Source organism: Ciconia boyciana, chromosome 1 (genome assembly GCF_034638445.1).
Source record: "Ciconia boyciana chromosome 1, ASM3463844v1, whole genome shotgun sequence".
Taxonomy (NCBI): domain Eukaryota; kingdom Metazoa; phylum Chordata; class Aves; order Ciconiiformes; family Ciconiidae; genus Ciconia; species Ciconia boyciana.
The window spans coordinates 99,026,981-99,043,358 of NC_132934.1; the positions used below are offsets into that span (position 1 = coordinate 99,026,981).

At 43.3% G+C, this 16,378-nt stretch overlaps 1 protein-coding gene across 11 annotated transcripts in view; it reads left to right on the top strand.

Moving 5' to 3' along the window:
• The window catches only part of PHLDB2 (pleckstrin homology like domain family B member 2), a 111,180-nt gene that overhangs the window by 48,029 nt on the left and 46,773 nt on the right, over window positions 1-16,378 (top strand). For all 11 annotated transcript variants that reach the window (XM_072884807.1, XM_072884860.1, XM_072884879.1 and 8 more), the window contains 3 exons: window positions 1,959-2,068; window positions 5,460-6,808; window positions 15,699-16,082. In XM_072884807.1, the coding sequence (XP_072740908.1) occupies window positions 2,020-2,068; window positions 5,460-6,808; window positions 15,699-16,082 (1,782 nt within the window). In that variant the 5' untranslated portion in view covers window positions 1,959-2,019. The remainder of the gene's footprint in view (window positions 1-1,958; window positions 2,069-5,459; window positions 6,809-15,698; window positions 16,083-16,378) is intronic.

A 16,378-nucleotide genomic window follows, 5' to 3' on the forward strand; every position in this document is an offset into this window, starting at 1 on the left:
TGTGAAATGTTGAGAGTCACTAGTTTTCTGTGTCAAGTTGAACATGTCCTGAAAAGTTAAATTTTTGGTTCTTTTCTGGGGAGCTCTGGGCTTGAAGTGCAGTATATTTAACAGAGATTACACAAGCGGTATGCCAAGATGGCAATGTAGCGGCAGTTTTAACAGGATTTCTGTCCTAGTCCTTCACGTTTCGTAGGCAGGCAAAAGGCAGAGAGCCAGTTTGACAAGTGGGAGAGCCGCTGTTAACTCTTGCCAGGGTCAGCTGCCTGTCGGCCGCAGCCCTGCCGGGGGGTCCGCAGGCAGCCCCCCAGCCCCACTCCTGGCAAGGACGGTGCCTGGGATGCTACGCAGGTTCTGAGTTTGGAGGATGCGAAGCAAGCTGGAAGGAATTAGGGAAGGAGTCTCTCTGTGGGGTGGAATATCCAGTGGGGTGAAAAGGACGGTAAATGTTCCATGTCAACAAAATAACCTGTTGAGCATGGAACTTGGGTTGAAAAGCTATCTGCTGTCCAGGCTGTTTCCCACCATCTGCTCTGGAGAACTTCAGTCCTGTGGTGCTGGAGAGGGCAGACGTGGTGGGTGAGTCCCCCCAGGAGGTACGGCACTCCGAGGGTCTCCTTCCTCACCCTGGCTCCTTGGAGAGCAGTGCTGGTTTTGGGGAATGGTGGATTGCGTGCTCTTGGAGGAGGCTGTCAGGGTGAAGCCCACCTCCTGCTGTGAGGGGGGGAGAGGTACCCGATGGGTGGAAACTCTCTCCTTAGGAGAGAGAAATGACTTCTGCAGAGAAGGAAAAGGCACTGCGAAGTGAAAGCAGTGCAGGGGGATTCCTGGGGGAGCAGAGGGGAGGGACAGAGCCTGGCCCCCTGTGGGAGAGCATCATGGGGGGAGCAGGTGAGGCAGAAGCCAGAGGTCACGGCAAAAGAGCCTCCCTCTTCAGGGATTAGCAGCCAGCTCCCTTATCCCAGGGCTGTCCTCCCAGGAGAATAATGTGAAAAAGCACGGCACGAAAAGTCTGTGCAACGGGGACCTGAAACGTTGCGGCGGTGACGACTGCGGTTAATTAAATAGGTGGCTCGTCTCTAGACAGCCCCAGACATCTGTCTCCATTCTTCACTTGTTTTTCTGCCGCATTTCTATTTGCTTGTTCAGAGATAAAGCCCAGAGGACTTACAGATGGTCACCATTAATTTTGTCACTTGATGCCATTTTTTTTAAAGCTTTTTTGTCGACCTTTTAAAAACAGATGTGTATATAAAAAAATAAATCTTTTAATAGAGCAACTCGCTAGAGATCTTCTATTTGGATTTAGATTTAATTTTAGTCTTTAGTGGCTGAGATTTAATTTTGGCATTTCTTTTAAGCCAAGTCTCTCTTGTAGCCATATCAATTTTTTTTTGTATTTTTTTCTAAATAAACTTTAAAGAATCTCTTTACATTCCTAGTCTGGCTTCTTTGGAACCTCAGAAATCATTGCATGCCAAAACATTTTCTGTGTTTTGGATCGCATACCTGTTTTTGCATAGGTTTCGTTGTGATTGCAGGATGCTGGTGTTGTGTGGGCTGAAACTGGGCTATAGGCTTTCAAAAATAAAATCTTCAGCAGAAAAGTCCAACCTTGTTAATGATTTCTTAAGGAAGCCACAGAATCACAGACAAAACTCAGGAGCTGTGACTAGTAACTGCCTGCACAGAGTCAGGATCCTAGATAATAGCTGATTATCAAATGAAATTATATGGACTTTTAAACTGATAAAACAACTGCAGACAGTTTTTTTTACAATCTCCACATTAAACATGGACTGCCCTTTCCAAATATCTTTTAACATATTTCTTTTTGAGTTGTCTCTGGGAATTTTACCATAAGAAAAGCCAATTTTGGTCTATATTATAGACTTGAAAAATGTTCTCAGCGTACACTTCTTAACACAACTTTTTTTCTTTTGTTATTTTATTTGCAGGTCAAAATTTATCTGGTTTACTCAAATTAGCATTGTTTTAACCACCCTGTAGAAGACGAATATGATGCCGAACCGAAGTAACCTCTCCTCCTTTCAGAATGTTGGATCAGGTAATCAATTAATAAAAATGAACTTTGTTTGTAAATATACTGAGATCTTTCAGAATTTGTTACTGATTTTGGTCCTTTAATTCTCCTGACACATGGATAAGATCAGGGCTCTGTTCTTATTCCATGTCTAACTCCATTTACCAGCCAAAATAAGACCACAGCTGGATACATTGCAGACAGCCAACCCTCCCTAATCATTTTAATGCCTGGCTGGAAGAGATACCAGTGACCCCCAGCTAAACAACTCCGGAAAGGAAGAAAAGGAATGAGGGGGGAAAAAAAGAAAATAAAAAAAATGGAAGAATTTCCTTCTGTATAGCTCCAGGCAGCGAATACTTTGCTAAACAGAAGAGCCTTGTGCTGTGTGCTGAAGGTTGCCAAGCAAAAACTGGAGCTGACCTGGTTGCAGGATGGGTGCTGACCTGGGATGCATGGATGCTGGATGCAGGGCACGCCACGTGCCGGAGCTACCGGCCTCAGTCCCTATAGCTGCATGCGAAGGCAGCATGAGCCAGGATGTGTAACGCATCCTGGCATATTCATAAAGTCTCATCCCAAACATTACCCTAAAAATAAACAGAACAAACAAGGTCTGGTTTGTGGGAAGTAGCTACGGTTCAGCTAAACGTGCTGTCGTCCAGTTGGGATTTAACTGTATGATTGCGGGCACTGTGGTGGTGGAACCAAAAACGCAGAAGAACTGGCATAAGGTACAGTAGAGAAAAGTTGAATCCGAGTGGCTACATGAAGGTATCATGACCTTTTCTTACTGTACTCGTCTGGATTTCAAGTACAATGAACCCTTCATTGCTGTGGTGAACAGGCCTGAAAGTTTCCATGAGCTAACTTGTTTTTTGGCAAAAGCATCCAGTCTTTGTAGGATTAAATGTGCCCTACTGGTGTTGCAAGGGAGTAATAAACAATTATTAATGTCCCATTAATGTGTCTGCTAAGCTATTTATACAGGAGCCAGTGCAATTTAGTGAAAAACGTTTGAACTTCAGCTCTGTTCAAGTTATGATTTGGACAGTACAATTTTGACATGAGATTAGCTTTCAAGACAGATTTGGAAGAGGGAAGGAGAAAGAGCGAGGAGGATGGAAATTAGGTTCCGTTCCACAATGGAAGGCTAAGTATACAAGGCATATACATTGTGCTTTATACCTGTGCTCCTAAATAACTTTTACATCTTGTTCTTCTTCCTTATAGCACCACTAATATGATGAATGCTTGATCTTTTCCAGATGATTTTGTCTTGTCCTGACAAGAGTTCTGTTGAACGTGGGTCACATTCCTCCTTTTGTTCATTTGAACTTCATCATTGCTGTTGATCAAAAGTTGTGAAAATAGCTAAAAAATGTCAAGTAAAATGTCAAATTATAAGAAACTGCAGTTTCACTGCTCACAGCAGTGATGGTCTGACGGAAAGCTCTGTGAACTTACTGGTTCAAAGGCAACTTAGTTGTATCATCATAACAAATGTGTTAAAATTACAGCAAATAAAATCACAGTCAGCGTAAAAATATTGAATTCTGTGTAGTAGTAAGCCTGAGGCTTGGTTTTGAAGCTGCAAGTTAATGTTTTTGGCCACTACCAGAGCTTGTAATTAACACATGCTTAGCCAGGTCCACTATGCTCAAGAAGGTGTTTGGTTTGTTTGTTTGTTTGTTCCCTGCCCCCCCCCCCCCATAACGCTAACTCCTTTTATCTTCTGCCTATTCAATTACATTATTAATGATGGTTACCTTTGTTTGTTCTTAAACTTATGGGTTTGTTCCTTAAGAATTGAGGAGAATGTGTTGTTACACACTTAGCCTTACCATAGTTTGTGTAGAGGAAGCCTGTGCAACAGAGGACTATTGAATGTATGTGTAATGGACAGTAATGAATTCCAGGGTTTTTTGCCATGTTAGCAAGGGAGGTCCCAGAAATGAGGACCCGCTCAAAGAATGCATTGCACCTTCCACTAGATATCTGAACCTAGTGATCCTCAATGAAACCAGATCATATCAGCTCTGGTGGGGGGCGGGAATCCAAGTTTTGTGTCTAGGTCCATGTAATTGTCTGAAGTGGTACTTGGAAGAGGATTAAAGTATTGCCTCCAAGGATTTTAAAGGCACTTCATGCATTTGGATGTTAGGTTTTCCTCCCGAGTGACAAGCTGAGATTAGGTTTCTCATGAGGTGGCTGAAGTCACAGGTGAAATGTGACTGAGCCAAGAGCAAATCCCAGATTTGACCCTTATTTTGAGAAGCAACACTCACTGGCACTGCAGGAACTGACACTGAAGAGTGCTTTATTAGTTCGAAGCACAGCCTAGCACATCCAAGGAGCTGCTGTACATGTTAATGGTGCCATTTTTACATCAACTGAGGTCTAAGTGCAAGCCTCCTGGGGGTCCTCTTTATCTCCAGCAGTGACTGACACTCAGGAGCTGAATTCCTTCCTTTGCTTTTGGCAAAGCGGGGCTCAGAACTGTAGGCTGGAGCTTGACGCATCGTTGAACAATAACATCCACCACAGCAAAGGCTTTTTTGGTTGGTGTCCTCTTCCAGAATATAAATTATAATTCTGAACAAGTGTTGGAACCTTAAACCCCTGTCAGTGTTTTTAATCATCATGTGAGTCTGTTGTTGTTTTGAATGAAGTCACGGAGCCTAGCATTATACTTCCTTATGGTTATCTTTTAACCAAAGTGCTCTTTGCAGATGTAGTTACAGCTTTGTATTTTAAGAGCACTGAGCTGAAACACCTGGAAAAATGGGCATAGGTTTTGTACTTTTCCATGAAGCTTTGCATGACAATCAACAGAGTAAGCAGAAAGGTGACAAACTCCTACTGAGCTTTGAGTTGAGCTCATTAGTATATTGGGGCTTGGATGCACTAGCTGCACAGCTTAAAAGAAGTGGTTGGGAGCAGCATCTTATGTTCTGTATCCTGAGCCCTGGGAGACCTGTCTTCAGTTACTTACTCTGCTGTCTGCTTTGCATCTTCTCTCTGAACCTCAGTTCCTCAGCTGTAAAACATCAGGACAGTAATGCTTCCTTGCTTCATGGACAACCTAGGAGGCTCAGCATTATAAAGGCTGAGCCACAGGTGCCTGCAATGGATAGGACACCAAAGAGAGGGTCTAGCCTCTTTCTAACTGTGTTGCTGATTTGTAGTATGAATTTGGTGATGTCCCTCTACCCCTTCTTTTTAGTCTCCATCTTTTGCAAAAATAGAGATGGGAAAGTTTGTGCATCCCCTTCTTTGCTTAATGATCTGAGACACATTTATTACAAGCACAGTAATTATTACAAAAAGTGTTCTTTTCAAGTTAATCTGCAGGCATGCACATGCAAGAGGCTACTTGCTAAAAACTTTTTTTCTTATTTTCTCTTCCTTACAGATTCCAGTAAGATTATGGGAGAGTATAGCCACACGCAAAACCAGATGGAATTACAAAATGCTAGTTTGGGAAAGGGTTCTGTGGCAAATTCCCTTGAAAATGGTCTCCAGGATATTATGGAAAACCTCAACCCAAAGAAATATTCATCAAGTCTCAAATTTAAAACAAACGGGGACTATGCTGGCTCGTATTTAACCCTTTCACAACCTATGCCAGTTAAACCTAATCCTTCCTCCAGTGTTAAAAATACACACTCTATTACCAAAATTCAAGGAGGCAAGCAGTTCCCCTGTGAAAGCCCATATCTTCCAGATAAAAGCATCTCTGTAAAGCATTTGGGTTCCGTATCGGGCACGTCTCCATCCCTCAGCACGTACAGTTTAGGAAGGACAGACTTTGATATTCATGCCAGCAGAGAAAATGAAAAATCCCTTGGACACATGGATAAGTTTCACTACTCAAAGTACAGTCAGAAAAACAAATCGTATGACAACGTCTACTTCCCAGGAATGCTGGAGACAAAGAAGATCTCGGGCTCTCTTCTGACCATGTGGAATGGAAGCTCGGGGAACGAGCTGATGCTTTCACCTGCTAGCAATTCGGGGGCGGCCAGCATGCCTTCTAGCCCAAAGCAAGGCAGGAGGATGAATATTGAAGACAGCCTGGCCCTTCACATAAAACCAGTTAAGCACAAGGATGTGATGATGGAGACTCTGGGTTCACGGCCTAGGAAATACTCTGGTGGATCTCTAAGTCATATGGGAATGTACAGTCGTTCCCTACCCAGACTTTATAAATCAACAGAAAGCCAGCTGGTGCCATTAAGTTTGCCGCCCAGAAGCTCTCTGGGTAATACTAAAAGGAAAAAACTTGGAGAAAAAGATCTACCTCAGAATGCTTTAGATGCTGATAATTACCTGAATTTTTCTTCTTGCAGCTCAGGGGTTTCACCACATGCAAACTCTGTCTCTGGGAATAATCCCTATGTCAGTTCAACTCTTAGTGTTCCTGCAAGCCCTCGAATTGCTAAAAAGATGCTTTTAGCACCTTCTTCCCCATATCTTTCTGATGATTTCGATAGACTTGGACTCTCAGGAACAAGTCCCAGTAGTTCTTTCTCCCCACTGGATTTTGATAGGTCATTCTCTGTCCGAAGAAACCTTTCCACCAGTTCCGTGGAACTTGATGACCCAGATCTGGAAAGTTACAGGCAGACGCCAAACTCACTGCAAACGTCCATGCGAGAGCGGAAGAACAGCATTAGCTCCATTTCGGGAAGAGAAGACCTCATGGACTATCACAGGAGGCAGAGGGAAGAGCGGCTTCGGGAGCAGGAGATGGAACGGCTGGTAATTTTTTCTCTTCCTCTTAGTTTTTTGTGGCAGTTAGCATTTGCAAAACGTCCATCCCAGATCTAGCCATCAGGAGGGTACAGTAAAGCATAAGCTGCCGTGTTTTGAAAGTCAAATGTTGCCTGCTTCAGATGCCTTGTTTATTATCACAGTCCATGAAGCTAATGCTTAAATAGCATGCTGCTGTAACAGCTCAGATAGACAGTACCATTCAGCCATCTTAAAAAAATGTTGGAACCCATGTAAATTGTATTCAGTCATCCTGCGGGCTCTGTTAAAATGTCTACGTACATAAAACCCACAAATTGCGCTGCAGGGATCCAGCACTTTTTGTTTTAGATGATGGCACTGTTTTGTGGTAAGTGGGTAAAAAAAAAAAGAGACTGCACTATAAGCTGCTCAGCCATGTGTGCTGTGGAGTCAGGTATGCATTGGTGTGGGTTCGACATCCAGCATCAGAGCTTTCCCTGCTTGGTCGTGTTTTTTCCTTCTGAGTATTTTCATTAAAATATAGGCCTCCTTGCTTCCTCCTCTCCCAAAATGGAGAGTAACAGAAGGGGACAGAGTTTTTCCTCTTTGTCTCTAGTCAATGTAAAGCAGTGCATACTGCTTCATCTTGGGATTAAATTTGGGAATAAAATGTAATTTATGTATTATTGAAACAACTTTTGGGTAGAAAAAAAAGGTCTTCAGAACACATGAAGATGGTTGAAGCAGTTTCTTATAGAAACTCGCTGAAAGGATACTTAGTATTTATTTGAAAAAAGTTTTCTCAGTGGCTACAAGAGTCTCTGAACCCTATTAACATGCATTCATATTGTACTGATTTTATTGTCCACGTAGAAAGGGAGGTCGTTAGATGGGCCAGTTTGTATTACTGAGTCTTAGATTTGAGACATTAACTTTGCATTTGTGTACTTTAATTCAAATCTTTATGGATTTGAGCAAAATGGGGATAGGATATTCTTAAACCTGTCTAGTTTGCGTGCAGACAGCGAGCCTGCAGGGGAGTTCACTTCCCGGGCAGGCCAGGATGAAAAGCCGTGGGGATGCGGGAGCAGCGGGATGCGGGAGCAGGGGCTGCCCCTCCGGGACCACTAGCAATGGCCTGTGCGAGGCCACCGCTCCCATTTCGAGCCGCACCTGCGAGCACCCGTTCAGATGTCTCCCTGTAACCCGTGCAGATGTCTCCCTCCCGTCTCACCTACGTCCTTGATGCAAGTTGGTGAGGAACCTGTTACCCGGGCAGGAGCCTGCCTTTTCATCCCTAATCCGCTCGGCACTGTAGTCTGTAAGATACACGCTGTTGGTTTGCAAGATGTGAAAATGTTCATCTCTGCCTGCTTAGAGCCAGGGCTGTAGAGTCGAGGCGCGGGTGTGAGGGGTGCAGGCACTGTCCCTCTCCCCCTCGGTGAGCGGCAGGGCGTCCGTGCCCCTGCCCTGCCTTGCTCCCTTTGCCCCCCGAAACCTCTGCCGGCTCCCCTTGAAGCTACGGCTTCTCGGGAGCAGGGGCTGGGCTCCACGGGGCGAGGAGGGCCAGCTGCGAGTGGAAATGTCTGGGCGGCTTAGGAAAGGTGGTTGTGCTTATGCACGCAAAAGTGGGAAGCATCAGCAGAAATGCTGGCAGATTGTTTCTTCCTGCTGCCTTCTCCCTCCACTCCCTTTGGAAATCTCCTCTCTTCTCCCTAGTCCTGGTGTTTTGTGTGTGCAAAGTGGTGTTTGCTTCTTATCGGAGGGTTTTCCAGACAGTCATGCTGTAAAACCTGAGATAATCAGTCATAAAAGACAACATAGTAGAGCGTATTTGTATTTCAAAGAGAACAGTTTTTGTTTGTTTTTTTTTTGTGGTGGGGGATGGAAGATATGGGATTGTTTCATTACTCAGTAATACTAAAAATTGTTCTGGTTTTATATTTGAATGTAATGACTACATTATTTTTTTCTTCACTATTTCTTTTGTCGCTGGACAATACTTCTGTCAAGTCCTGATTTTTTAAAAAGGGAATTTGCAAGCTGTTTTTCCAAGCATGTTAAAGCTTTTGAAAAAAGATAATGTTTTGTGTGTTGCATATAATTTGAACATGAAGGAACGTCTTCCTGCTTGAGTTCATCTTCTGTTCAGGCTCCTGCTCAATAATTTTTTCCCCTCTTGTTTTGAGCTATCTGGTGGAAGAGTTGAATATCAGGAGAGTGCCTCCTTCCAATGGTTTGAGGGTCTGAAAAATGCCATAAATAGGCTTTAAGATATCTGAGAGGAAGGAATATATTTGTGTTTTTAAAAAAATATTAAATAAATCCCCACATCAGCTCTTTGTACATTAGGGCCTATCCTGTTTGGTTTATTCTTGTCCTTCTGAGTGGATGGGTCTATCCAAACAGGGTCTTTATATATCCAGCCTGAGTTTCCAAAGAGCAGCTTTGTCTGCCCCTTGTGAAATGTGAGATGGACAAAGGTTAGAGATCAGGTCTGCTCAGGTCTCTTCTTTTTTGGGGGGTGGGGGAAGGTGCGAATAAAAAAACCCCAACCAAACAAGCACCCATGGATAGCAAAACTGTGTGCTTTGGGTTCCCGGCACCGAGTAAAAGTCCAGATTGAGTGGCTGGTAGGTAAATGGCAGGGGAAACGTAGTCCCTCTTTGCACAAGTACTAGACTATTACATACTGTGGTTTTTGAAGCAAGGTAGAGGGAAGAAAAATGTAGGACTACTCAGAGAACTTCATCAGAAACATAAGCCTCCTCTTTAGAGCATCAGACTGCTCGACAGCCTAGGTACTGAAGCGGGGAGCATCTTCATTTGCACCAGCACTGCCCCTGTAGCTATCCTGCTGGCACAGAGCCGTTTTGGGGTGTTGTGTTTGATAGCTGCTATTCACCTCTGCTTTGGTTTTCTTTTTAGTAAAACCTGTGCACACATCGTAGTCTGTCCTAGTATCTGTCCTTGGTCCCTTTGATTTACTTACAATTTTTTTTTTTCTTTTCCATATAAATTATTCTATGAGTTTTACTTGTGCTTAGTTCACTTTTTAAGTGACAGAGGCTCCTCTGGAAGTTTGCATTTTGAGTTGCTGCTATGGCCTGCATATGAAACCAAATGATCTGCTGTCATTGCCCAAAGAAATAAACTGAGAATTTAAAAAATGGTGCAAGCAGTAAAAATAAGCATTGCAGGGTTTTTTTGAATGATTTAAACATCTGAGTTTTAATGTGTTCCCATGCACCAAGCAGAAAAGACATATATGTACTTATGTAGGATTTGGTGTTTCTCCTTCTCTCTTTCTTTTGATTTGCCTTTTATGGCTGGTTTCACCCAAACTAGCTGAAGACTGGTGCCACTTCTGTTTTGACAGCCTCTTCCTCTGTGACTTGAGGAGCGGGAGGAACCGTAATTCCCATTGCTGCCATCCGTCCGGTGTTACTGCTGAGTGCCGGGGACCGGTGGGCTGTGGGAGTGGGTGGGAGGGCGCGAGGTTGCTCCTGGAGCTTGCACAGTCAGCAGGCTGGTGGGTCACCATCTGCTTCTGCTTCCTCTCCAGCCCAGCTGACCGGACATTGCGTCTTGGTGTAGGGATATTTATACAAGCTTTACAGAAGTAGAAGTCAGAGTTAGCTATTGCTGAAGCTAGCCCAGGAGCCTTATAAACAAGGAAAAAATTTATCACTGTGATCTAAGAATATTCAATGAGATTCAGTTAGCTATTGAACTTTTAATTTTTTTTTTCTTTTAAAGAGGAAATTTCATTCTTTTTTTCCTATCTGAGATAAAAGCCCAATGGTGGTAGCTGCTGGAACTGAAAGGCAGTCTTTCTCTTCAGCCTGTGGGGAAGTCAGGATGAGCAACGTAGTCAGACAGATATTAAGGCCATCTGTTTTGTTTGATACCCGCTCATTTGAATAGCACCAAACTTGATTTTCTACAGCTGGTTTTTAGGCAGTACAATGTATTTCCTCTAGATGGTGGTAGGTACTAAAAAATGACATGTGCAGTGTCTGCGTCATACCTTCCATAGTCCAGCTGTCTGTACAGATCTGTAAACTTGTGCTTGTTACTGAAGTTTTACTAGATGCAGGAATTGTGCTGGGAGAGATTTCAGCTTATATGACCGATGCCCAAATGAGCAATAATAAAATTCAAGGAGCTTATTCCGTAGTCCACTTTTCACAGTCAGAAGAGCGTTGAATTTCATTAAGTTTATTCAGCAAGTAGGGAATAATACAGAATATCCCTGTGCCTGGTTTGCATTGACATATTACAATTTAGTAAGATGTGCTCATGTAAGGGAAAATTAAATGAAAAACTTTGGGAATTTTCAAGGTGGTACTGCTTTAAATTTATGGTTAGTAGAGCTTATTTAAACCTCCCATACAGCTTGGAGAAACCTCGTATACATGTTTTATAGATGTATTTTGGCACTGTGTCTTTTTATAGATCCTTTAAACATAAAAGTACCCAAGCTGTACATAAAAAGTGTGACTTACCTCTTACAGGAACCCCAGCCAAGTAGACAAAGGCTAGATCAAGGTAATTTTTCCCACCACTAGTATTTGACAGTCTCTGTAGTGTTACAGAATAGCTACTTAACATCAATTTGGTTTACTAAATGAACAAGTGCCATGTAAGAGGATAAAAAAACCCTGCAGCATATAAGTAACACTGACAACTGAGTAAATTTTCAGGAGCATTCAGGTTTAATTGTTCCAAAACATTTCTGTGGGATTTTTAATAATCCAAAGTGTGGATTACATCTACTTAATTCTTGCAGCTATACGTTCTATGCAAATGAACAATATGGGCCAGGAAGAAATCAATTTCAGGAGACCTGTTGTCATTTACAGACCTTAAGTACTGCACTGGAGCTCCTTCAGGCTCCTGCTCTCAGTGTAACTTGGAAAGGAGCATCTGCATAGGTACTGTAGGGGCAAAAGGGCACTGGTCTGAACAGCGCTGTTATTTTGGAAGCTGATGGCATTTCCTCAGGAGCCGAATACGTGCCTGCAGATACAGGAGCTAATTCTGCAGAAAGTCATCTGCTCGGTTCCTCCCTGGAGGCCGGCTCTACTCCGTGCCCCTGATTTCTCCTGCTTTTACCAGTCCGTTTCTTCTGTGCCTGTACCGGGAAGGTAAGGACGAGGCATGCCAGCCTGGTCCCTGCACCCGGTCCTCTGCTGGGAGCTGAGGTGGTCTCTGCAGCGCTTCTGCGTCCAGGTGCCTCCGCTGTGTGAGGCAGAGGCAGGAAATACCAGCGCTTTTTCCAAATTCTGTGCTGCGAGTGGTAACCTCAGAGCCAAAAGACTAACTAGGGCAAAACAAGGGCTGAAAATGAGAAAATAAATAAGGCTGGAGTGAGAAACTGGTGCAAACTGGAGGGAAGGGGAAGAACAGTTGGCGAGCTGTTCTCAGGCCCAGTAGTTAAAGTCTACCTTTGAAATAAGCTTCTTGGCATCTGACAGGTGTGAAATCACCAGCTCCTTGGAAATGGAGGAAGGAGAGAGAAACCCTTCCTCCTGCCTCTTGTCCGTGGGGTACTGAATGTATTTGTAAAAAAGAAAGTTTGGGGAGTTTCTGCTGCTCTCTTTCTCCGATCTCTCTGCCTCTCCCCCCCCCCCCCCCTCCTTTTTGACTAGCTGCTGCTCCAGTCTTTTTCTGTGAAGCTGGTTGTTTGCCTGCCCGTGAGGTTTTTAAAGAGCAACAGTGGAAAACTGCTGTTCTTCAGTAGCTGAAAAGAGCAACAGCCTCTCCTTCAGGCAAAGGGAGCCCTGGCTGCATGGACTAGCCATAATTCTCGTTAGCGTCGGTCACAAAGGATAGACTGCACATGTATTTTTAATGAAATCTGGAGTTATTCAGTTGCTAATGGCACTTATCTAAAAAGCTTCCTGCTTGCCACAGCTGATTAACTAAGTCTTGCCTTCATATCTAGATATAGCATCACCTCTATGCATTTGTTAAATTCATATACGTGACATGCAGCAGATGAACAAATCCAGGAATCACTGGCATGGTTGCTGTTGGGAGGCATTTATCTCTGCTATTTTGGAATATTTTTCTTTACAGTGTGCCAGGGATGTCTCTTAATGTCATTGTTAATTGATAACAGAGGAGTGTTATTATCCCCTTATCCCACCCTTCTCCTTCAGCAGATAAATTTGCAGCCATCCATAGGTGGTGTGTAGCTTTGTCAAAGTCAGGACTGCTCAGGCAGAAAGTGCACAAGACCTGTCTACCCCTTTTTGCAGTAGGTAAGAAATCCACTGAAAATACATGGAGATGTTTTAGTCAGTTAAAAAGAACATTTTATGGGGAAATACACTGAAAGGCTTACAAAGCTTGATTCAACACCCCTCCCTCCTGCCAGAGCCAATTTTAAACCAGTTTCCTTCTTTTGACATACCTTTTTTTCCCTCTGCTGTGTTCAGCGTCACAAATAACTTGTGTGGTATTTCTTGCAAAATTATTGACTGGATTTTCCACATGCTACTGCTTTTGCACTTTTCATTGCAGGGGTGCTTTCCTAGCTCGCTGCTTGACTCAGAAATTTATGCTGGAAACAGTTAAATGCAGGTGTGCTGGAGCGGGAATGAGTTGGCCGAGATGAAATTATGAGAATAGAGCGTATAAAATAACCACAGAGCTTCCTGTCCGTAAGCCTCTCGGCACATGTCAAAATAGAAGTGAGAGATGTCGGTATTTCTGTAATGTGTCTGAAAGTTCATCAGCATTTTTTTGAAGACTGGCAGAGGCTTTCCTGCATTTTTTAAGCTTTCCTGAGCATCTGAGCCTTGGGGAAAAAAGAATCTCTTCCCCACCCCCCCGCCTCGCTGCTCAGCAAAGGGCAGGTTTGCAGTTGAGAGCCCCTTACCTGAGCGCTTAGGCTCGGATGAGCAGCATCTGCGCTTTGAAATTTGCCATTTGCTATTATTATGGAAGGGACGGAGGCTTGGCACGGGGTAACCTGATATACCCTGTTGTTGCAGGGAAGGATGGGACTTCATGTCCTGATGCCGTGTTTCCCATCTATAACCATTACGATGACTGTATGAAAGGGCCAGGCCCGGTGCCGTCACAACAGGGAGAGCTGCATAATTACCGGCGATCCCAGCCAGCACTTGCACAGCGCTTTAGGAATTGGGTTGCGTGGCCAAAAGGCTTAGTAAGAGGGAGGATAGCGGCCTTGGAGGGGTAAGGGAAGAGACTTAGGGTCTGGCAGTGGTTGCCTGGAGGGAACAAGGCTTTGGGGAGTTATAATTATGTCGATCATTTGGGGTTGAAGGATGTCTGCAGAATCTGCTGGACCCATTTGCTGGAAAATACAAGCTAGCAATTGCTGCCCTGCAGCTGCCCAGGGCTCCGTTATTTCAGCGGCCCATCTCTGCCGATGCTGTTACAGGAGGCTTCAGAGGAAACTTGCAATGGGAACCTGGGAATAAGCTACCTGAAGGCAAAATCTCCGTCTTGCGGCGCTCTCTCGGTTGGGTAGTGCTTGGAAACGGATGGGTTCAGATGGGTTTTCCAGCTCAGAAATGCAGCTCTTAACTGCGGGTGATACGGGGTGATGTGAACATGTAGTCCCTACACGTGGGTGTATAAAAAGCTGGGTGCTTGTAAAGCAGTGTTAAATTTTCATAAAACTCCAGTGGCTTGCTGCAGGGAAAGAGCAGGCAATGCATGGCCTGAAATGCTTTGCTTGATTCTTGCTATCCCTTGCTGTTGGGCATAGACAATGCTAGGACTGTCAGAAATAGCTGCTTTGCAAATCCTGTTTGCAAATGTCATGCCAGGTAGAGCTTGGAAAGTGAATATGTCTGCAGTGGTTCCTGGGGAGGGAGGCCAAGGATTTTGGGGGTTTTTGGCTTTCTTTTTAAATATGACTAAAAATAAGAAGGATTTCCTAGAAATCAGAAATTGGATCATTAGTGCAGGTATTAATGCCAAGCCTCTCATAGTGGTCTTTTTTTCCAACAGAATTTTCAATAGGCTTATGGTAAGCAATTTTTTATTTACATTATTTTTCTTCTTTAGCAAAAGAAACATGAAATTACATAAAAGCATCACCTCTTAATATAGTAAAAGAAAACAAATATAGCTTTCTGATCCTTTTTATAAAGCATCATAAAGATTTAGAAATCTTTCAGGAATTAAATGTTTATAGCAACTTGAAGCACGTGAGGTCAAACTGGCACAGCTATTCAGCTTCTCAAGTTTGAAATGTTGTTATGAATCCATATGGTAGTTGAGTTAACTGGTGAATAAAGATTTCCCCCACTTCTGTGCATTTGACATCTGTTGTATTTTAGATGTGATGCCTCGTTTTTCTGTTAATCTTCCTAAAACGGTGTGCTTCAAAATGTAGACTAATTCTCTCCCAAAGAAGGGAATCAAAGTTAACAAAACAAAAGCCAAAAAAGTTAGGAATGAGTGAGTTCATGGAAAATCTGTGCAATATTTTGCAGCTTGGTAGGAGTACAGCATCAGTGTAAAGTGGAACTATAAGTGATTTATACAGTCAGCTCACTGGACGTGTGTACACACAAACGGGGTATAGTTACAACAACCTGAGTAAACTATTAATATTAAAATTTTCTACATTGGAAAGATAATAAGTGTCAGGACATCTTATTTAAGTAGCTATTCATTTCTTTGAAATGTACTTTTAATTTTTTAAGTTCTTCTTCCATGTTAACTTTGATTCTTCATCTTGCACTGTAATTTATTTATGTGTAGCTGTTTATTATCTCTAAGTGTTAGACATACATGGAACTGGAGGACTTTAATCGTTCACTGTAAAAAAAAAAAAAAAAAAATTAAAAATAACCAGCAAACTTTTTTAACTTCGTCTTTACTTTAGCTCACATGTGATGCTTAGTGCTATTACCTTTTTTTAAACTAGGAACGACAGCGGCTGGAGACAATCCTCAATCTGTGTGCAGAATACTCTAAATCTGACAGCGACTCCGCTGCAGCTACAACAGTTGCTGATGTTCAAAAAATTAACAAAGAACTTGAAAAACTTCAGCTCTCCGATGAGGATTCAGTGTTTGAGGACTCGCAGATGAGTCTGGAAACGAGGTTCAGGAGCCACTTGAAATCATCTGCAAGCGATTCGGACTTCTCGGAGCTGAGCAACCACAGTCGCAGCACTGCTGCTTTCCTCTCCTCTAGAGGGTTGAGAGCCGACGAGCACTTCAACGAAAGTGCGAAGCCTCCACCCTTCGCTGCTCCCGGCTTCCTGAAGGATGCCACCGAATCGTCCTACCTAAGCATCACACCAAAGGTAACGCTGAAGCAGTACACTACAGGTTCGACTGCTTGAAATCCTCCTCTAGGAGCTGGTTGTCCTGGCAGGGCTTACAGTTAGGGTGGCTCACGTGTGAGAATGAATCTTGGAGCTCACACAATTTATGTGAGCCAGCAAATGATTATTTCATTTTCTGCAGAAGCTGTTGGTACTGGAAGGTTGTTTTTTTTTTTTCAGAGGCATGTACAGCTCGGGAAGAGTTTTAAGATTTTTCTGAGAGAGAAGGATTTGCTTGAACAATTATAGCTACTTAAATAAGGAAGGTTTCAGGA